General features: G+C 46.4%; 1 protein-coding gene across 7 annotated transcripts in view; it reads right to left on the bottom strand.

Moving 5' to 3' along the window:
- Window positions 1-21,029, bottom strand: part of ppargc1a (peroxisome proliferator-activated receptor gamma, coactivator 1 alpha) — a 45,530-nt gene extending 24,501 nt beyond the window's left edge. For 4 of the 7 annotated variants that reach the window (XM_036987603.2, XM_036987602.2, XM_036987599.2 and 1 more), the window contains exons 1-2: window positions 20,813-21,029; window positions 17,289-17,468 (exon numbers count right to left, since the gene is read on the bottom strand). In XM_036987603.2, coding sequence (XP_036843498.2) covers window positions 17,289-17,468; window positions 20,813-20,860 — 228 coding nt within the window. In that variant the 5' untranslated portion in view covers window positions 20,861-21,029. The remainder of the gene's footprint in view (window positions 1-17,288; window positions 17,469-20,812) is intronic. The other 3 variants (XM_036987605.2, XM_036987604.2, XM_036987601.2) reach the window with 1 other exon arrangement.
- Between the last annotated feature and the right edge of the window lie 3,024 nt (window positions 21,030-24,053).

Consider the following 24,053-nt stretch of genomic DNA (forward strand, 5'->3'; position numbering starts at 1 on the left):
ACACTTGTAAAAGCTCAAGTCGTGACGGTCATGCTACAGGCCTTGCTAAAGCTCCAGCTGGTAAGAGTTCCAGGCCAGTCAGGGGATTTTCAGGGGCTTGGGGGAAAAGAGGAGACCTGAGAAAGTGGTTCTCCTCTTGAGAGAGCCCCTGTCCAGCAAAGCCCAGCTTTGCCATGCCAGCTTAAGACCCTCCTCTCGTTGCTTTACTGGACCAAAGTCAATCCACTAACCCCTTGACTCTTCACCAGCCAAAAGAACCCTCCTGGGGGAAATCTTTCACTTGGACCGATTGGGTTGAGATATTCAACCATCGGGGCTAACCTGGCGTCCTCTTTTATCGATTACCACAGCGGCCGTTGAGAGAATGAAACAGGGTTGGCAGAAGAAAAGAAAAAGGAATGGCCTCAGTGGGAGCACCATCTCTCCCATCCTGGTTAATGGACCTCACTGAATTAAAGAGATCTTAACCATCCAAGGCTAATTGTGGGATCACAATATATTAACCCGCTTCAATTCTAAAGGGTGCCATTCATGGCTGTTTTACTCCAAGCGCTTCAATTAGCCATAAAGCATGCTGGCAAGCGCCGGTAGGACTGTTCCATCTCTCTCCCACCTCCTCCCCCCTCCCCTCCAGCACACCAGTCCTTCATTATCAGGCGAGGTTCCTTGTTATCAGACAGGCTGTCTTTGAAATCGTCCTTGCTTTAGGTCTTTTATTGAGTTCCGCCGAGCCATTGTGTTCCAGAGGTATTATTCGTGCCACTGATAACGGGGTGTGCATGTTTTAAAAAAAATAAAATAAACACTTTTGAACTCTGAGTTAAATAGCCAAATTAAATGGACTAATTGCTTCTTGAAGATTTGAAGCCTCCGAGCAATGCGCCAGGGATCAAACTTCAAGTAGGCTTTTGGCAATGCATCTTTCCATCTTTGAAGGAGGGGAATCAAAAAAATCCACTGTAAAAGTTTACGCAATTGCAAACCTGATCATTCAATAAGACAGAGATTAATTTTATACACACTGCTGTTATCTTAAAATGAAAGAGACTGTTACAACAACCACTCAGGGAGAAGAAATCCTCTCATTCTAAATGGGTCATCTGTTATTGAAAGTACTGTTTATAAGGGGAGACTGCAAATAAGGGGAGAAATAAAAATAAAAAAGTCTGTCTACACAGACAGAAAACATTTCTTAATAAATTGGCCTGCGAATTGCTCGGGGTTAAATCCGCGCCTTGACAATTTAATTGTGCTGCTTCGTCTAGATATTTCTCTCTCTCTCTCTGCCCCCTCATAAACTCAAAGGCGTTCTCTCCGACGAGGTTAAACGAGTAGCCAGACCTAATCAAAGCACAATCAGAAACGGAGGGGAAACCAGGCTAGGAGTGGAGAGGAGGAGAGGTGAGCCGCTTCAACGTCACAACTCCACCAAGAAAGCAGCGTTAGATTTGATGAACAAATAATGTCATTCTGTATTATTGCCCCAGATTTCAGAGGAAATAAATCCAAGTCAGAAGCCACTAAGGCGTTAGTCGAGCTGACAAGTCAGCTGGTCACACAGGCGCAACATATGGCAGGAGAGGGGGGAGGGAAAGGGGCAATTGTATGCTTGGTCCGGGAATGCGGTGCGGAGGCTCCGTACGGAGAGTATGACGCAATTGCCGAGGATTGTGGAGGCCAAATCAAGCTATGTACGGTGATGCCATGGACCTCCCAAATGTTGTAACAACGCGGAGGGCTCTGTATAGCTCTGCATTTACATGATTGGTTGATGGTAGGTGGGGGCAGTAGGTCCTTTATAAACACAAACTCACTTCCTTGACAACTTCCATGACAATAAACATGGAGAACCTTGACAAAAGGCTATAAGAACAAGTTTGCAAACGTAAACATCTTCATGATACCGTGTGTAGGGATTTCAAAGACACAAAAATTAGGGGAAGAGAGATCGGGGAGGTAGTGGCAATGGAAGGGGACGCTTGCCACAAGAAGTGGAGGCAGTTGCAGGACAAGTTCGTAAAACAAAAAAAAGTAAATGTTTGAAGTGGAGATGCAGGTGAGAAAACGGTGCCATTTGACTTCATGCTGTCTTGGCTGAGCTCCTATGTCAAGCACCGGGATACCGACTCCAATATCTCAGAAGAGGTAAGGTCTTGTCTTTTAATTTAGCCGGCTGCTTGTAATTAGCTGGCTGGCTATAGAGATTAGCCCTGAATCAGTGCGACCGGTGCATTTTAAGTGGTGCAGACCAATTCATTGGATGCCACACTCTGCTCTGCGGAGGCCGCATCGCCGTAAATGCTGTACGGCCACTGCAGACGTCGGTTGGACCATGAATCGGCTTTAAGGTGCAGCACGATGCACTGGAGAGACAAATCGTGCAGCCAACAGAGATGGCCAGTCATTTAGCACAGGGAGAGAAAAGGTGATCGTAACCTATAGGAACGACACAATACATAAGTGCTGTATAGATCTTTATTGTGTATATGTGTGTCTGTGTATGTGTGCATAAGTGTCTGTGTGTGCATACGTGTGTGTGTGTGTGTGTGTGTGTGTGTGTGTGTGTGTGTGTGTGTGTGTCAGGCTGCACTGTCTTTCTCAGTGTTACGAGTCATAAAACAAAATATTAAAACTGTCAAATTTGTCAAGGCCATGATTGGCCCGGTAACAGATGTCAGCGCTGAAGGCCAGTCTCGTTTTACCGTCTGGCTACTGGAGTCAACAGTGCATCGGATTATTCAAAGTCCATTTCCCAAGCAAACGATCCCAAGCAAGAGACCGGGGTCTGCTTGCTTTTGGACACAAGGCTCACCAGGTGGCATCGGTCAACACCTGAAAATGTTTATGAGCCAAGACACACGCAAAAAACACACACACATAGGAAAATAAAACACACGTATACAGCCCATTTTACCCAGCAATAAAAGTCTAATTCCTTGACCGTCTGGGTTTTACATACAGATAAGAGTGGTCAAAACTGTGGGTCGTCCACTCAGCTCAAATCAGACCATTTCCCTCGCTGCTGAGCTAACGCCGTAAGAGGGCTCATATCCTAGCTTGCCTAACATCTTAGCAATGTACTACTAGAGATCCTGGTGCAGGATTATGACCACTGACCGTTTGATCCAAGCCAGAAATCTTGGCCCTACACACAGTTTCTCAGTGATATCAAGGCAGGATATCACTGTCACGTGTCACTCCCATTGACAACTAGTATGACTTTTAAACAGTGGAAACTACATTCCGGCCTGTCGGTGAAGCCTTGGACTGTGTGAGGGAGAAGTGTATGCCCCGAGGCCAGCACTGATGATGTGTCTCCTGGGAGCCATTTCAACCGTTAGAGCGCTATGAGATGAGAACGGAGAGAGCGAGAGAGCGAGAGAGAGAGAGAGAGAGAGAGAGGGGGGGGGGGGGGAGCGCAAGAGCAGAAGAAAATCCTTATGACCGAGTCTCTGTCAAATACCGTCAAACCAGACACAACTCACTCTGATTCTGAGAGTAACCCAAACGTGTTTATAAGGAAACGTCTCTTTATTCTGGTTTGTAAAAGGTTGATGGGCCAGTCTTTGACCGACAGCTCCGGCTGTCCCACCACAATTCTTGACTGAAACTCTGACACAAAACATGCCCAGGTCTCGAAAATCCGCTGACGCCATCCTTGTCCTACGGCAATTTTTAGACTTCAGCCTTACCGGTTGTACAGTACCCCTGGGTCAAAAGTCATGGGAGTCAGCAAAAGCTACACTACCACCACAACATCATCAGCAGCCATGAAACAAGCTAGAATCCTTGCTCAGGATTCTCTAAGCAGGTGTACACATAACAGAAACAGGCAGACATAGCAGCTCGCACAACGCCAACGGTGACTGTTGGACCCCAACAAATGAGGAGATGGACACCAACAAATGAAGAGAAGGCCAATGGTTGGTTCCATATGCCTCTAGCAAAGGGGGGGGGGGGGGGGGGCAGAACACCCAAAGCAGTCCTCCCCTCCCCCAGGAGGTTTGGACTAGTCTGCCCACCTCCACTGCTGAAGACAACTGGAGCTCTCCAGTGACTAGACTTACTAGAGTCTGAGGAGTGGCTTAGTCACAAGCGTTACAGGCCCAGGAGAGCCGCCGGTCACCAGACAGCTGAAGCCAGACCATGAGTGGGGTTTATATTAACAGTGTGATTAGAGAATCCACATCTAAGGCCTAACACAGAACTGCTGTTGTTTTTCATCTCTCTCCTTCTAACAGATGGTCAGAGTGGTCAGAGCCTGTTTAATTCTGTATTTTTATTACTCCAAAGTAATTACACACCATTAAATGTTTGGATGCTCTTTCGTGTGGTGATTTGGGTTGGGGTTCTTCTGTATTATCCAGGTTGACGCAAGAAATGGAGGTTCTTGCATTCCCACTTAGTTGAAATGGGACTTCGATTGCTTGTATCAAAAATCCCACTAGATACAGAGTATATTTTCTATGCATTTTTCTAATGGCATGCAACTAGCCGTTTGCTTTAGTTGACAGCTATGAATCTGCAGTGGTAAGCATCCCTCGGTAGGTGTCGGCGTGTAAACAATGGTGGTCAGTAGATGGAGAGTGGGAGGGGTGCAAACCCTGTTAAATGGACACGGTCACATTTCCTCCACCAAAGAGCGCATCGGTTACCGTTACCGTGCGTGTAGCAAAACAAAAACAATGTGTGGTGTTAGTTTGAGGCTGTGTTGTCATGACATTTTCACGGAGAGAGAACATCCAAAGCTTCTCCTTTTCTCACAGAACTGCCAAGGATAATATCCACTGCCCCCCCCCCCCTTTCCCCTCGTGACCTTTCAGACCCTGCCAAGCTCATCAAGGGCTGCGGGCCTTTTCATTTGTCGCAGTAATATCTAAAGGAGGATCCATCCCTTAGGAAGGAGAGGGCGAGGATGAGGGTGGACAGATACTGTATCACACAGTGGCGTTGTGTACCGGGACGCTAACGGGAAACATTTTGTATGCAGGGAAGCACACTTCTGCGTCGATTGGGAGCGTGTGCGCGTGTGCATGCGGGTGTGCTTCTATGTAAGCACGCGTGTGTGTCTATGTGTGTGCGCGGTGTTGGGGAGGGTATGGACCCAATATCACAAATATATGGTAATTGAAACCACAGAAATCTTTTCGGAAAATATAGTCAATTTGATTCTGTGGCAAAAGGTCACCCTATTCAATTTACACTCTATGCCGAGTACAACAAGGAGAGCAGAAAACACCTGAAAGCAAATGATCCTATCAAGCCGAGAGACCTCGGCACTTACCTACTGCATAAAAGCCATTTGCTGATTACTAAATAAATGCATTATCTTTTACCTTGACTTCTGTGCATGTGTGTGTGTTCCCCCCACCCCCCCAGTTGTATCTGGTCCGGGTGCTGCAGCAGGTAGGCCTTGTCCGTGCCTTGACTTTGTGAGCAGGTTATCAAGAGTCACGTTTCATCCACTTGGCTATCTGATGGCCTTTCTGGGGTGGCGACACACTCGCCAGCAGGTAAACATAAGAGGGCGCCCAAAACCCTTCAACGGTCTGAGTGGGACTATTGAGTAATACTACGTCTCTACAACTGTGCAGATACACATAGAGCACTAAGTCCTCTGCATCAATACAGATGGGTGTTAGGAAAGATTTCATAGATGGGACTTAAATTCATTGAAATACCCTTCGTTGAAATACCTGTCAAGGAGTAGCCTTCGCTGTAATTTATATGAATGTGTTTATTGCATGTTTTATCTAGGATCCTAAAATGTCATTATCACATGTAAATCCCGGAAATTGATATTTTCCAATCAGCTCAACCTTTATCCTGTTTGTTTGAATGTTCGATTGAGTGGAATGTCCCTGTAATTGTCAGCTGACCGCTTGCAAGCCTTGTTATTTCACTAATTGCATACTGACACACCTGTGGCCTCCTGCCTCAAGTGCTTCAGCTTCTTTAAATGGAGGATGGTGTTAAGTGTGTGAAGGTTACTGCTGGTATTTATTATGACATCACTGTCTCTGTCTCATAAATGGGGGAGGGCATCGGCCAGCTAACCTAACACCATCGTTTATGAACTCTCCAATGCTTGTACTTTCTCCCTAAGCACCTATCCACATACCTTCATGGATTTGAAGGACCATTACTGGTACATGGAAAAGCCCTCTATCCCACGCCTACACCAATCCAATGCTTTTCATCTTGTGGGGAGGAGTGAACAAGTGCACACTTCAGCAAGAAGAAGAGGGTATGTTGCCCATTGATATAGGCCCTGTTTATCCTGCTCGGAATTGGCCAGCATTTTATTTATTTTTTGTACCTTTATTTTACTAGGCAAGTCAGTTAAGAACAAATACTTATTTACAATGACAGCCTAGGAACAGTGGGTTAACTGCCTTGTTCAGAGGCAGAACGACAGATCTTTTACCTTGTCAGCTCGGAGATTTGATCCACCGACCTTTCGGTTACTGGCCCAACACTCTAACCACTAGGCTACCGGCCGTACCATAATTGACAATACTAGACAAAATTGTCTGGGTACAAAGCCTACTCAGTCTGCCAGTTAATATAAGTAATAACAACACTCACGTGGTAATGGACACAGACAGGGATGGAGGAATAGAGGGATTTCGAGCTAGCGCTCATTAAAATGAGGTCAACAGCCCCATCGGAGGACACACACTTTTCCCAAATGTGCTTCATAACAAATGTGTGTACATCCTTCCAGTGAGAATGAACCCCCTAATCTTTCCCATAAACACAGCAGAGACACACACAGACGCAGGCAGGCAGACAACCCCCCCCCCTTTCCCACAAACACACAGAGGCAGGCAGACAGGCAGGCAGACACCCCCTCCCTTTCACACAAACACACAGAGGCAGGCAGACAAACCCCCCTCCCTTTCCCACAAACACACAGAGGCAGGCAAACAGGCAGGCAGACACCCCCTCCCTTTCCCACAAACACACAGAGGCAGGCAGACAGGCAGGCAGACACCCCCTCCCTTTCCCACAAACACACAGAGGCAGGCAGACAGGCAGGCAGACACCCCCCTCCCTTTCACACAAACACACAGAGGCAGGCAGACAAACCCCCCTCCCTTTCCCACAAACACACAGAGGCAGGCAAACAGGCAGGCAGACACCCCCTCCCTTTCCCACAAACACACAGAGGCAGGCAAACAGGCAGGCAGACACCCCCTCCCTTTCCCACAAACACACAGAGGCAGGCAGACAGGCAGGCAGACACCCCCTCCCTTTCACACAAACACACAGAGGCAGGCAGACAAACCCCCCTCCCTTTCCCACAAACACACAGAGGCAGGCAAACAGGCAGGCAGACACCCCCTCCCTTTCCCACAAACACACAGAGGCAGGCAGACAGGCAGGCAGACACCCCCCTCCCTTTCACACAAACACACAGAGGCAGGCAGACAAACCCCCCTCCCTTTCCCACAAACACACAGAGGCAGGCAAACAGGCAGGCAGACACCCCCTCCCTTTCCCACAAACACACAGAGGCAGGCAAACAGGCAGGCAGACACCCCCTCCCTTTCCCACAAACACACAGAGGCAGGCAGACAGGCAGGCAGACACCCCCTTCCCTTTCCCACAAACACACAGAGGCAGGCAGACACCCCCCTCCCTTTCCCACAAACACACAGAGGCAGGCAGACAGGCAGGCAGACACCCCCTCCCTTTCCCACAAACACACAGAGGCAGGCAGACACCCCCTCCCTTTCCCACAAACACACAGAGGCAGGCAGACACCCCCTCCCTTTCCCACAAACACACAGAGGCAGGCAGACAGGCAGGCAGACACCCCCCTCCCTTTCCCACAAACACACAGAGGCAGGCAGACACCCCCTTCCCTTTCCCACAAACACACAGAGGCAGGCAGACAGGCAGGCAGACACCCCCTCCCTTTCCCACAAACACACAGAGGCAGGCAGACAGGCAGGCAGACACCCCCTCCCTTTCCCACAAACACACAGAGGCAGGCAGACAGGCAGACAAACCTCCCTCCCTTTCCCACAAACACACAGAGGCAGGCAGACACCCCCTCCCTTTCCCACAAGCACACAGAGGCAGGCAGACACCCCCTCCCTTTCCCACAAACACACAGAGGCAGGCAGACACCCCCTCCCTTTCCCACAAACACACACACACACGCAGGCAGGCAGGCAGGCAGGCAGACCCCCCCCCCTTTCCCACAAACACACACACACACACACACACACACACACACACACACACACACATACACACACACCATCAATGTCCATGCCACAGCTTTCTGCTTAGCCTACTGTCTGTCAGTGGTAATGATTGTCAAGCCAATGTGCGTCATCCCAGCAGCCACTCACTCAAGCACAAGGAGTTACTTCAAGAGCTTCTACAACTATTCAAGGCCCTGCCTGAGCCCAAATGTTCAAATAGAAAACACAAGCTTGAACCATAAGCATGCAGTTCGCGTAGCTCAATTGGTCTTGAACGTAGTTCCGGAATGACCAGGGTTGTGAGTTTGACTTCCACATCAAAAGGCATACAAGAAAAAGAAACACTGCACACTCTTTCGGAAGAACAAACAACCAAGACCAGCTACTTTGTGAGAGACCATTTTTTTCTATCAAGCCAATTTTTTTGTTTATTCCATCCTATTCTATGAGTAGGTCTAGGGAAGAGAGAGGCGCTAGTGCAGAAATGCTAGCTGTAGCAAGGCAGGGCTGCCGGGCTGGGGAGGGCTGCACACCTCTGATCGATATGCCTCTCCTGGAGAGGAGGATCACACAGGACTGATAGCACTTCACATCTAATCACTGAACCCACGGACTGAGGGCCTCTCTCCTTCTTTCTATCGTTCACTTGCTCTCACTCTCTCTTCAATTCACTTTCTCTCCTTTCTCTTCACTCTATTCTCTCTCTCTCTTACTCTGCCTCGCTCTCACTCATTCTGTTACTCTTTCTCGCTCTATCCCTCTCTAAAAAGCAAGTGTTTTTAACTCCCACCCGCTTGAAAGTATACATTATTAAATAATACAGGAAGGCTTGGCTTGCGGTTTGGGTTCCTGCGTGTATTTGTATGTGTGTGTGTGTGTGTGTCTATGTGTGCGTGCAGGGGGCTTATTGGCTTAGCATTTCCGGCCAGGGTAAAGAGAAGCGGTCCTGAAAGGCTCTTAGTACAGATTACGCTCTCGCACTAAAAATAGCCACACACACACACACACACACAGACTGGAACGCTATGGAAGTGCAGCGCCTAGCCATTCATCACATGCAAACGTCACCACCTGGTATTTTTATAAGTTGTCTCACTCTCTTGTGTGTGCCCGTGCGCACAAACACACAACACACACACACACTAGCTACTAGTATAGCTTGAGGAAGTGTGGGTGCCTACTTATTGCAGCAACGGCATGCCAACTTTACACCTTACGCTCACTCTAAGAACAACAACAACACACAAACACACAAACAACACACACACCCAACACACATTACAACCTCAAAGGAAACACAACCTATTATAATATTTCAAAAATACAATAAACCTGTCATGGGGGCTTCACTCCAGTGGCTGGCAGTCAGATTCTACTTTGACGGAAATGCGAGGTGGATGTGACCTCTTCGTGGTTAACCTTTACCCCCATGTCCTCATTAGGGGGTTCAGGAGGGAGACATACAGGACACTAGGTCACATAGCTGACCCCACCCGTGTTGGGACCTTATACAGTGCCTCCGGAAAGTACTCAGCCCCTTGAATTTTTCCACATTTTGCTACGTTACAGCCTTATTCTAAAATTGATCAAATATTTTTTTTCCTCAGTAATCTACACACAACACCCCATAATGACAAAGCGAAAACGGGTTTTTAGAAATGTATGATAATTTATAAAAAATGTAAAACAGAAATAACTTATTTCCATAAGTATTCAGACCCTTTGCTATGAGACTTGAAATTGAGCTCAGGTGTCTCCTGTTACCATTGCACATCCTTGAGATGGTTCTACAACTTGATTGGAGTCCACCTGTGGTAAATTCAATTGATTGGACATGATTTGAAAAGGCACACACCTGTTTATATAAGGTCCCACAGTTGACAGTGCATGTCAGAGCAAAATCCAAGCCATGAGGTCAAAGGAATTGTACGTAGAGCTCAGAGACAGGATTGTGTCAAGGCACAGATCTGGGTAGGGGTACCAAAAACATCTCTGCAGCATTCAAGGTCCACAAGAACGCAGTGGCCACCATCATTCTTAAATGAAAAAAATGTAGAACCACCAAGACTCTTTCTAGAGCTGGCCTCCCAGCCAAACTGAGCAATCGGGAGAGAAGGGCCTTGGCCAAGAACCCGATGGTCACTCTGAAAGAGCTCCTCTGTGGAGATGGGAGAACCTTCCAGACAACCATCTCTGCAGAACTCCACCAATCAGGCCTTTATGGTGGAGTGGCCAGTCAGAACTCACTCCTCAGTAAATGGCACCCGCCATTTAACAAGGCACCTAAAGACTCTCAGACCATGAGAAACAAGATTCTCTGGTCTGATGAAACCAAGATTGAACTCTTTGGCCTGAATGCCAAGAGTTATTTCTGGAGAAAACCTGGCACCATCACCTAACATGCTGACCACACCGCTCACGTTGCAAAGTAAATGTACACATATGTGTTATTCAATCATTGCACCCACACTGCTTGCGAGCGTCAACGAGCGGGTGATTGAAAGATTAACTGAGGTCCACACTCCAGTCCAGTTGGTAGTGGTAATGCACCTTAAAGTTGGTTGCCAACCGCCATATAGAGTCCGAAGAAGAAGAAGCCTGATGGAGGAGAGATTACTAGAAACAAACGTTAACCTTTTATCCTTGGATTAACTGTCGGAGTAGAGGACCTTGTGCATTTCAGGTAAAATAATAACCCAATGTTAATATCCCAGGATAAATTAGCCAGCAACAGTAAGTTAGCTAGTTAAATTGCCATAAATGTTCAATGCTTTTCGACCCGTCCCCAAATGAATATAGTTGGTTCAGAGTTTGTTTTGATATTTCAACCTGTGTGACCTGGTGTGGGTGGATAAAATCAACATGCACGCGATGACGGATGTACGCACGCTAGCGGTCTGGTCAGCATGTAAGGTGGATGTTTTTCAGCGGTAGGAACTTGGAGACTAGTCAGGATCGAGGCAAAGGTGCACGGAGCAAAGTACAGAGAGATCCGTGATGAAAAATGTCAGTTTACAACAGGAAAACGATCCTAATCACACAGCCAAGACAACGCAGGAGTGTCTTCAGGACAAATCTTTGAATGTCCTTGAGTGGCCCAGCCAGAGCCCGGACTTGAACGCAATCAAAAATATCTGTAGAGACCTGGAAATATCTGTGCAACAACACTCCCCATTCAACCTGACAGAGCTTGAGAGGATCTGCAGAGAAGAATGGGAGAAACTACCCAAATACAGGTGTGCCAAGCTTGTAGCGTCATACCCAAGAAGACTCGAGGCTGTAATCATTGCCAAAGGTGCTTCATCAAAGTACTGAGTAAAGGGTCTGAATACTTATGTAAATGTGATATATCTGGGTTTAATTTGTAATACATTTTCAAAAATGTCAGACTTTTTTTTTTTTTACATTTAAAAAAACATTATGGGGTGTAGATTGATGAGGAAAAAAAACATTATGGGGTGTAGATTGATGAGGAAAAAAAACATTATGGGGTATTGTGTGTAGATGGATGAGGGAAAAAAAACATTTAATCCATTTTAGAATAAGGCTGTAACGTAACAAAATGTGGAAAAAGTCAAGGGGTCTGAATACTTTCCGAATGCAGTGTCTATGGTGTTGTCAGATGATACAGTTGGTGTGTTTTCCATCCATGCCCAGTACAGTACGGTTCTCTGTGTGAGATGGGACCCAAAGCTTTTCATCATTAGATACACGGACCCCGAAACATTAGACAGACATTCCGGCTAGCGCTTGCACACACAAAACCCATTAAACTCTTGGCCGTATCGGTGCCGTCTGATTGAATAGAAGGGTGTGTGTGTGTGTGTGTGTGTGTGTGTGTGTGTGTGTGTGCAGGTGTCTTGTTAAGCAGATACAATCAGCTAATACGTTTGAGGACACTCAGCTGGGGCACTTACTTGCTCCAACCCAGCCCTCAATCAGCAGTGTATCTCTTTAGGAAGACATACAACAGTCAGCCAGCCAGCCTGCCAAGCAACCACCAAAAGATATTCCCTCTTGCTCTTTTCCAAACATGCCCTGAGGGTACTATTTTCTTGGCTGCCTCGCTCACCTCGTTCCCTCACTCCCTCCCTCCCCCCTCCTCCCCATCCCTCAGTCTGCGGGTGAATCCATTTCTTTATGCCCACTGGATATGAAACGTAACGGGGCTGTTTGCGGACATCCTTTGGGGAGAGTGTCTGTGTGTGTGTGTCTGTGTGAGAGCCAATGGAGTATTGTGTAGGCGAGAGAGAGATAGAGAGAAGGAGAGAGATAGAGTGAGAGTATCTCTTTGCTGTGGAATGAATCTGACAGACGCTTAGAGATAACGCTCCGACTCAACCATGTGTGTGTGTGTTCACGTGTGAGTGAGTGCCTATACGTGTACACTTGAGTGTGCCTGTGTGTGTTGGAAGAAAGGGGTATTGGAACATAACATTTTGATCAGCACACTTGCAACACCCCTCCCCCCCAAAAAACCACAAGACTACATTACAGCCAGAATGGCAGATCTGTGAGTCTGTTATACTGTTACAGAGATTGCCTTTGTTTATCAGAAGAAGGGGAGCCTGGCTTTTATCAAACTACATTGTTTGTGCACAAAGTAGGGGTCCTAACAATTATGGGAAGTGTGTTTTATTTTAATAGGGCTCACTTGAGAGAATCATATTATACAGTACAGTATGATAATTTAGCCACCCTCGCTGAACTGCAGAAAGGGTGCGTGTGCTGTGCTCTCAAATGTCAGCATAAATTTGCAAAGTAAACGCAGCCAGCGTTCAGCGGGGACTGGTAACAGGGGGTGATGAAGGTGTGTGTGTGTGTGTGTGTGTGTGTGTGTGTGTGTGTGTGTGTGTGTGTGTGTGTGTGTGTGTGTGTGCATGCAAGTTTACTACTTGTGAGTGCCTAGGGTGAGGGAGGGGGGACTATTAAACAAACATTTTGATCGCGACACATTCAGCACTTCCAAACGTACACACACACACATCCCCCTAATCAATCCGGGCTGTCTTTCTCTTCCTCGGCCCGCTATGCGTAAGCACTGCATCTGCCCAGGGAAACTTGAACAATTTGAACAACACATAAACAAACAAAAATGAAACAAACAGAGGAGGGACCTCTGTCTCGGAGGCATAATACCTTCTTCCTTTAACAATCCCAAACCCGCCGTAAGCAAGATCGCCCACCTCCGATGACTAATCTAGCGTGTGTTTGTGTGCGACCGACACAGAAAAAGCCATTGCATATACAGTACCTGGCTAATGCCCTAAATCCTCCACTCCCTCTCTCACCAGACTCTCTTGTTTTTAATTCATCAGTTGGGGGATTTCCGCTGGCACTCCACGGCGGGATTCTATCCTCGCCGCGAAAATGACGCCAATCACTCAATCCGCGGGATCAGCGACTTGTTTCAGACAGAGGCACGCAATCGACATCTTGTTTTACCTCTAGCGATGTTGACTACCTCACTATCGTTGTTAATAAGAGACTCTGTTAATGGTCTGATATCTTTACTGGGTAATGTTGAGTGATTGGCAGCTGGGGATAGAGTCATCTTTAAATGGCTTGATCAGAGTGTTTGAGACCGGCTGTCATTGGGCAAATGTTATTTCCACTCCTTCCTTACAAGGAGACGGCAGCCATATTTGATGGAGTGGGTATAAAGTTGCTCCTAACCACTGATTTAGGATCAGATCTTGCTTAATCTGCATAAGGTTTAAAGTAGGGATTGAAGACAGCGTAATCTGAATCTAGATCTGTTGTTTGAGTATCCTGGAGATCCCACGTGATTCTCAGTCCACATTGGCAACCGGTTGGGAAGTTCTGGATATAATCTCACTGGCAGACCCAACAACCATAGCCCGATATAGAAAGTGTTGGCTTAGTGGCCGGGGCGTGTTGAAGAGGTGTGAGAGCACACTGTGGTCCAGACTGATAGCTGGCCTTGTAAGAGGCTGTGTGCCACTCTCAGTATTGTCCGGATCCCGCTGAAGAACACTGGCAAGAGTACAGTAAAATAGGCCATCCAAGGGAAAGAACACACACACACACAATGCACATGGACAAGCACACCCGCAAACACACACACACACACACACACACACCAAGTGCACGCACAAGCAGACAGTCACACACACACACACACTCTATATCAAACACTTGATAGTAATCGCACACACCAAACACACACACGAATAGCCCATGTGCAGGATGTGAACAATCACCCTGGTCCATTAATGATCAAACCAACTTCACGCTAGATGTTCACATTATCGACAGCCAGCGACTTTTTAAAAACGAAATTCTAGCTGTATAATAATAAAGCTGCTTACACATTTGCCACCGCCAGTCACGCGGCCCGGCAGCATCTGCATCAGTGCCAACGCTACAAAAACAATACTTGTTCTCCTTCCCAAGTAGCGTTGGACCGAGACTGGAGTTCATTAAAACACAACTAGGGTGTCCATTTTAGGAAGGATTCTCAGAGGCTGTTCTTAAAGAAGGAAAGACAAAGCTTTCTTTCTCTGGCATATCAGAGGGTGTCTCTCTCTTGCGGTCTCTCCCTCTCTATCGGTCTCAGTCGCTCTCTGCCTCTATCACTCTGTCTCTTTATATCTGCTTATCTCTCTCTTTATCTCTCACGCTCTCCCCCTCCCTCCAGTTGTGTGCAGTAGCCAGAGGGAGCCCAGCCTAGCACACATCTCCCTGTCTTGGTTCTCCCTCCCTACCGCCCACCCTCCAGAACGGGGCCCCACGGTGACAGCTGCACCCAGCTTCCAGGCACCCTCCCTGGGAAGCGGCCTCCACTCCCCTACCACCTCCAGACTCAACTCCACCATTTTAGCCCCGGAGATGCTCCACATGAATCATGGCCAAGCGAACGGACACTGAAGGGCATCAACCGTCAAGTTCACAACAATCCACTGTGCCTTTTCTGCTGCTGCTCCCTGATCCTATCTCTCTGTCTCGCTTTCGATCTCTCTCTCTCTCTGCTCATCTGCCTGCCAGCCAGGGCCTGTTCTGTTCTGTGCACACTAGAAGTTCTCCATGGCAAATCACACATGCGGGATAAAAAAAACAGAGCAACGGGCCCTTCAGCACTCTGTGTGTGTGTGTGTGTGTGTGTGGAAAAAGAGAGAGAATTAGAGAGAGAGACTGAGAGAGAGACTATGCGCATTTGTGTGTGCAGTAGTTATGTAAGTATGTGTGTGGATTTGTATGTCTATGAGGTTTGTGTGTGTGCGTGTGTATTCATTAGTTTGTGCATTGTTTAAGGTTACGGTTAGGGTAGAGACGACCTACCACAAACACCCATTAACCTCTAGTCAGGTAGTTTAAGAAAACATTGGCAGTAGATTGTGAGAGAGGAAGAACACAAAGTCCCCTGTGCCAACTTGTTCCACACAACAGCTGGCCAATCATTAACCAGTTCTAAAACCTGACGTTGTGATTGGGCGCTGCAGTGCCCCACACAGGCCAATCAGGAAAGCGCAGAAAGTTTGTGCGGCAACCCCCAGCCCCAAGCCTCTGATCTGTGAGCGTGCACGCACACACACACAAACACAGAGAGAGAACCAACCATTTTCCCCCTGTCAGATTAGTAAGGATTACTAATAACACGAGCCAACTCCCAGCGTTGCAGTATGATGTACTGAGCACTTCGTATGGCAACTTGAAAACTTTCCACTTTCCAATTCCAGATGGCAACCACCAGCACAAGGAATACATTCATTGATTGTAAAGCCAGCTCATTTGAAATGCATCACATTCATTAGTGCTCAGATGTTTTTCGAACGTTACAGCTGTTTTCTGATCGTAGCTGTGTAGTATGTGTGTTGAAATAATGTAGTATCCTACACACACACTTCGTACAGTGCTGGTTTCTCTATGCTGGCTACCTCAAAGAGTGCATTGTGTTTTAAAATGTGACACACACACACACACACACTTGACAGACATGCTAGCTTGTATTTTTATCCATCCCCTCATCGGCCGCAGGCCATATCACTCTGAGGGTCCGGAGTCACACGACTAGCACTCAGGACCCCGGAGCACAAGGGACTGTGTAGGGGCCCCTCACTGGCACTAGGTTGAAGGACCAGGGGGAGGGAGGGAGGCGTGTGTGTGTGTGTGTGTGTGTATGTGTGTGTGTGTGTGTGTGTGGAAAGAATTCTGTCCGCTATCAACCTCTCCCCTACTGGGGCCATTGAGACACACACTTTCCGCCTCCGAAAACGTGACAGCATGACAAGCCACAGACCAACCGTGGCATTCCCCTCCAGCATTCTCCTCTCTCCAGCCAAGCCAGCACCAATCTCCATGTTCCTCGCCTATCTCCCCACTGATAAACCAGTAATGAACTGTCTCTCCTAGCTTACTTGTCCCAAATGACTTTATTTCCCCCCAGCATGCTACTTTCAGTGGACTTTGCCTCCCTGAATGAGAGAGAGTGCCGCAGGTTGAAAGTTGAACATTTTCCTCCCAAACATTTTGGAAAAGGGGGCTTTCGCAATATGGCCATAATATGGGGGCCAAAGGGCCAAGAGCTGGGTTTAATTTCCTCTGCTCCTTTAGATGCCTGCCACAGCAGAGTAGAGCAGTGGCTGGACTGTAATAAATGACTTGGGGGATTCTCTCCTGTCAGGGAGAGAAGCCAAAGGGCAGTACAAAGGTCTCCAGGCTTATCGCCAAACCCCTGTTATCTTGACTTCGTACTTTTCAGGGGGATATAAAGTCCCTCTCTCAATACAGTCGGTACTACTACATACTGTACGAGGCGGGAGGTTTTTATCATGTACCTGGAAGGCTTTCAACAGATAGCAAACTCAGCATACAGTGTGACGCGTCTGTTTTTATCGCTGACTGAGCTCAGGCTGGTGACCTCTGAAGAGTTCATTTACCTAGCATCCACTTCCTAGATGGAAAAATACATACTGAACAAGAGTCCAGGCTACCAAAATATCCGTAAATAGTTAACGACCGTGTCATAAATTGTGTGATACTGGGGCAAAGGGGAGCAGAGAGACTTGGGGAAATAAAAACAAGCTGTAGTATGATATGCTCTCTTACCTCAAAGAGGTTGGAAGCCTCGTTGCCATATTGACTGGAAATTATCTCTGATTGGTCACTGTACCACTTGAGCCCGCCCAGGAAGCTGTCCGCATCCAGGTCACTGACATCAAGCTCTGAGAGGTCGAGTTCGGGGAGGTCCGGACAGAGGGGTTGGTCTTCGCCAACCAAGGCAGCACACTGGGGAGACAAGAAGACGGAAGGTGTCAAAAACCCATCAACACACACAAAGGTGCGCAGACACACACGTACGTACCAACGCACACACACAAACACACACGCACACTGAGGCAAATGATGGAAGCTACTTTTTCACATTAATTCACAAGCCGTTACCCCCACAGGTATCATTTTATGGTTATTATGCAATATCTGTACACTACATCCTGGCCTTGAGGACATTAATTATGTATTTGATGATAACAAGTTATCTTTAACGATAGGCCTACCTTTTTACATTTCTCATACCGCATGGTTCGTTTTAGTAGACTAGGAAATCCTGCTAGGCCTATTGGCCTAATAGGTCAGACATTCATAAAGCCTGATAATTCATTCAACATCGTGTTCCATGGGTATTCTTCCTATGGTTTTATGTCCATGTCAGTGATAGGCTGAACTCTTGGGGTCAACCTCATTTGAATGACAGCATGGCTAGACTTGCCACCTGACTGGCTGACCTGGGCGCGTCAACACAATGGCAGCGGTAGCCATGGCACAAATTTCACTCTGACCCAACAGTCATTTTCCACCCCGTACATGTGATACAGCGGGCCGCGGTGATGCTAAATGCTGCCATTTCATTCGTCACTGTCCGCTTATATATAGGGGCCTATGCGACAGCTGCTCCGCCGCTCTCCAGACACAAATCGTCGCTTCATCGAACTGCGTTGAGGGGATCCACAGAATTTAAATCTGTGTGGTGTGGAGAGAGGAGGAAGATGGGGCAATGAAGTTTGACTCTGCGCCAACGGTTGCAAGCTCAATGTAAACACGTTCCAGGAAGGCGCTTTGCTAACCTACATTTCTTATTCAGGTGCCAATATGTTACAAATGTTAATTGCTTCAGCGGCCCGTGCTTGCTTGAGGCAAGGTTATGCCAGCACTGCACGCAATGCATCTTGTTCTGGAACATGGCAGTCACTTCTACTCGACAGAGAGAGAAACCCCCAGGCAAGCAAGGAGATATCAGCTCGAGTGAGCCAAATGCAGGTATTTTTTCATCCCAAATTTACTCTCGCGTCTTCTCACTGACGCCCTCGTTATGCATAGATAAACAGGCGTTTTAAGTTTGGCAAATGTCAAATCGAACCCCACATGTCATAAATGTTGGCTAGAGAGTTGTCAGGATTCAATGTATGCAGACTTAAGGGAGAGTTAATGGTGATACCCTCGGGCATACCCCGGAGGCAGTTAGTTCGCCAATGAGCCAGAGAGAGGGAGAGGGCGTCTGACTGGAGAGAGATGGGCCCAGGGTTCGACTCAGGGCAACAGAGAGACAGATAGCCTACTATACCAAGTGGGAGGTAGGCTTCAAAAAAAGAAAAACGCCCCCGACCAACACGTGCCATAGTCGATCCGGCCTCTGGTTGCGCTCATGAGATGACATAGTCATAGGCTATATTTACGACACAACTCCCTCTCCTTTGCCCATAAACTAGGATAAAGATGCAAATTCATCATAGTCTCTATCCCTCCTAGCCCTGTAAAATGCCCCACTTTATCAAGATATACGAAAAAAGAAATCAAAGAGAGATCTGACATTTCCTCTCAATCTTCTCATCGACTTCCAAGGGTGTTAATGAAATAGCGCCGCCAGACAGAGCGAGGGGGGAGTGCGCTAACCGCCACTGCGAGCCAACGTGATTTACACACACAGAACACATACAAGCACCTGCTATGGTGAGATTATTAGGAATATGACTAGGGATGTTGAGTGCAATTCCCCGGTTGTAAAGAGGCGGTCTTTGGGAATTTCACGGCATGATTTATACTCAACTCAGAATGAATTGACGCACTTAGAAAATAAAGAATAAAGTTAGCATGTCTGTCACAAGCAGGACAGGTTCTTGAAAAACACGCACCTTTTTAATGGGGGGGGGGGGGGGGGGGGGGGGTGAACAACACAATAGATAGGCAGCAGATATCACTACGATGATACACTCGAAAATGCCGACACCGAACAAAAAAACATTTTTTTTTTTTTTTAATTATAATAATTTGACAGGCTGACTCAGACGACCGAGCATCCATCTATCGCTATGAATAATTGAAGTTAAAGTGTAAAGGAGTGCTACTGGTGCATAAAGTAATTCGCCAGGCTGTCAAGGAAAGCAAATAAATACATGCGTAGGTCAATGGTCTTGGTCAATAAGTAATGGTTTAAACTGACATTTCAAGGCATTTTGTCAAGCGAATAATTGTCATTCAATCTTGCCTCGAGTGGTGATAATAGACAGATGGAGAGAAGCTGATAAACCGACAGCAGCGTCATATCGAAGATGAGCTTCTATCCCATGAATGCGTTAAAGTCGACGGTAACTGCAGACTATAGTCTGCAGCTCAATGCCTAAAACAAACTGCATACACATGCATAACACTAATAAGAGAGTTATAGTCTATCGTCCATTTACAAATCACTATTTGTATTATCTCCAGTTATTCAAGTAAAAATCATTGCATTGAGTTGTCAATCTACCCCGTGCGTTTTTAAACCAAGAGCTCACAAAGTATGCTATGGGAAAAACATTACCGATGGCAATTACGCAAATATTTTCATTAACCGGTCAAAACATTCTCATAGCCTATTTTGTAATATGCAACTAGGCTACAGATATGTGATTACTCCTCCAAACGGATGTTGTTGGCAGAAATGTCAAGACGCGCCCGATACATGTAAGAGAAGATGCTCCTCCGTAATATCGAACCTCCGTGCCTGTTATCACCCCTGCACTTTACACTGAACAAATCCCACTGAACAAATCACGTAAAATCCCGATAAAGCCCCGATAAAAAGACACGTATATCGTCTGAGTGTTCTTTGTCACTGTACAATACCTGACTTAGAAACATTTCTGTCATTCGGACTTCAAGAGCGGACCCTTCTCACATCAGCACAAGAGCGAATACAGACTTTGACTGGAAAGATCTCCATACGCATGTAAACATTCTTTCCGACTGCACGACAGCCTAGGGAGACGCGACCAGCAGCAAACTCCAGGGCTGCAAGAGACGCACCGCTCATGCAGCCTACAACATTACATATAACGACTTAAACACGACACTATGAAGTAAAAGCAGAAATTTTGCTTCATCCCCTCCACTTGTCATGTTTTCCTGTGCATTTCCCCGTATCGTATCCTCAGCGCAATAGCGGCGATATTACGCATCCCGTGCCAACACCAGCAAAGGAAAAGCCGTATTCGTTATCGGATATCACCGTCTTTGGATGTTCTGTGAGGTCCATCACCCAAAACGTTCCAGAACGGTACAGTTGACAATAAGTTGGATATTTTAGAACTGCTCACCTCTAATTCTCTCCAGACCGAGTCCTGGTTACACCTGTCCCACGCCATCCAGGCACTGAATGACGGTCCGAAAGAAACAAAAAAAGAAATCAGGCAAAAAGAAATCCACTCGCGCTCCACTCGCTCTCGCACAGGCTACTGCCCCTTACCGAGAATGAACTGAGGGTACCTGTCTTACAACTGCTTCCATCACATGACAAAGCTATTAAAAGTAGGCAGGGAAGTGACTCCCTTCGCCCCCTCCCTACTACTCGCCAATGACGTACTGTGAAGCAGGCGGGGTCTGGAACGCGCATCGTCAATATGTTCCAACTAAAAAAATCGGTCAATTCTAATGACACGGTGAAATAAAATATATTTCTAGCGCAGCCCACATACATTGTTGCTTTGCTTATCAAGACACTGCTATGCCCAGACCGCTCACTGGTCTATAGGCCTACACACGTTTGACACTCGAATCACCACCATGCATGCAGCATTTCAAGATATCAAAATGCACAGTGATATCATTTGAAACATCTCTGTCTTGTTGAACGTGTCTACATTGCGCCATAAGCATATTATTTCCCGTAACCTATTAAATATAGTAACACGGTAGGCTACTATGACACCACGCACCCTGTTTAGTTAAACAAATAGTAGACAATTACTGATGCTCATCTATTGAAAAGGGGTGCGCTGTGAGTTCCCATATATTATAAGGAAATAACGGATCATGTGAAGAACATGGCGACAAAAACAAAACATAAGGTTATACAAACAAACAGATTTAAGTGTAGCCTATTGGTCTGACTTCAATAACATTTCCCAGATGTTCCAACTATGTTACTGTGAAGTTTTCCAATATCTCAAGGCTAGGCTACTGCATTTCCAACTGGGGTATAGGTTTCAGAATCGCCTGGGCGACGCGAGGCTTGTGTATAAAGTCTATACCGTTTACATAACGCCCAGTCTCCACCATATGTATTTGTGTTTTGTTTTGGTGGATGTGTAGTCCGCATTTTTCGTACTTGATGCACGTGCTTCGCTTTTCAAGTTGCTAAAAGCTAGCTAGTTGGAGTCTGTGTACTTCCATGTACCAGTGCACAGTAAAGCAACCGCACTAGTTGAAGATATTAAATGCACGTGGTACACAGAACGCACTACAGCCTAGTGCGGTATCCCCAACGTAGCGTTGCAGACTGCTCCATTGACAATGAATGACTTCCACATGATGCGTTTGATGCATCTGGTTGACATAAGGCGCCATGTCCACGCTGACAGCCTGCCTGCATGCTAGGCTACTCCATAACTAGTGTTAGACGCTTTTGAATTTCCATTATTATTTCCTAATAACAGCAGAATGAAAGGAAATTGTGCAAGTTTGGACATGATTAGTCCCCCCCATCTCAAAGTACGTTACAGCTTTAGACATTTTAACCTAGGCTGTAATTTCAAGACAAAAACCTAATATCTACCCCCCCCCCCCCCCCCCCATTAGGTTTCTATCTGTTTCAAAACTGGAGATTTACATTTTAGAAGAAATGGTGCAGCAGGTGACAAGTATCAACCATGTGTACAGTGTCAACAGTGCATGTATACGAAACAGCAGCACAGACAACCAAAAACACAAGCTCTGTGTAGACATTTCAAACAAGCAGGTCATCAGTGGGTTGTGCCTGGGCGAATACCTTTTGGTTGTGGTATTCCTTTCTACTGAAAATCCACTTGATGTAAAACCCTATAGGTATGAAAAGAGATACAATTCTCATCTAAGGAAATTAATCTAGTCCCATTTTTGCTAAATTCACAAATACAAGTTAACATTATTACCTAGGATAAATCTGATATAATTCCAACAATTGAATTAAGATATTTTATCAGGTAAAAAAGCTAAACCAAATGTGAATGTAGCCTCTGAGGCGTCAGTGATAGTATTTTTCAAGTTGAATCTTTTTCAAGTTTAAAGGGCCCTTCTCACTGGGCACACTATGTCATTTCAATGTGGAAGGAGGTGCGAGTATACCAAACATGAAGAATAACTTCTTAATATTGAGTTGCACCCCCCCCCCCCCCCCCCCTTTTTTTTGCCCTAAGAACAGCCTCAATTCAACAGGGCGTGGACTCTACAAGATGTCGAAAGCATTCTACAGGGATGCTGGCCCATGTTGACTTCAATGCCTCCCACAGTTGTCAAGTTGGCTGGATGTCCTTTGGGTGTTGGACCATTCTTGATGCACATGGGAAACAGTTGAGTGTAAAAAAAGAAAAACAGCAGCGTTGCAGTTCTTGACACAAACCGGTGTGCCTGGCACCTACTACCATACCCCGTTCAAAGGCACTTCAATCTTTTGTCTTGCCCATTCACCCTCTGAATGGCACACATACACAATCCATGACTCAATTGTCTCAAGGATTAACAATCCTTTAACCTGCCTCCAGCCCTTCATCCACGCTGATTGAAGTAGATTTACACTGAAAGTGACATCAATAAGGGATCATAGCTTTAACCTGGATTCACCTGGTCAGTCTATGTCATGGAAAGAGCAGATGTTCTTAATGTTATGTATACACAGTGTATGCATCAATATGATTTGTCACTTTGTTTTTTCATTCAACATTGGAAATTTGAGATAAAAGTGATGCTGCTGTGTCAGTGGGTTGCTTTTTGACAATAAGGCACCAGACTGTCTACAGTCATAACGTTTTGAATCTAGAAGAAGACCGAGAGACGGGAGTAGGCAAGAAGGAGTCGATGTCACGGTTGTGTGGAGAGACGGACCAAGGCGCAGTGTGATTAAAGTTCCACATAATTTATTTACCCGAAACTTCCAAACAAAAAAAGAAACGAACAACGAACCGTGACATCAGAGGTGCCACATGCACTAACTCAAAACAAGATCCCACAAAAAACCAGTGGGGAAATGGCTGCCTAAATATGATCCCGAATCAGAGACAACGCTAAACAACTGCCTCTGATTGGGAACCATACCAGGCCAACATAGAAATAAAACAACCTAGATTACCCACCCTAGTCACACCCCAATTTAACCAAAATAGAGAATAAAAAGGCTCTCTATGGTCAGGGCGTGACTGTCGACCAGGATTGGCATGAGGAATGTCGAGTTGTCCTGAAAAGCATGACAAGCTAACCTTACAGTGTGTCAAGCTAGCTAGAGTAACTAGCTAGCTTGTTGGTTAGCTAGCTAGCTAACTAGCTGTGTTTTACATGTCATACTTAAGTGGTAATGCCAGAGAAGCA

The sequence above is a fragment of the Oncorhynchus mykiss genome, chromosome 9, assembly GCF_057628025.1.
Source record: "Oncorhynchus mykiss isolate SJ-2025 chromosome 9, ASM5762802v1, whole genome shotgun sequence".
In the NCBI taxonomy this organism is placed as follows: domain Eukaryota; kingdom Metazoa; phylum Chordata; class Actinopteri; order Salmoniformes; family Salmonidae; genus Oncorhynchus; species Oncorhynchus mykiss.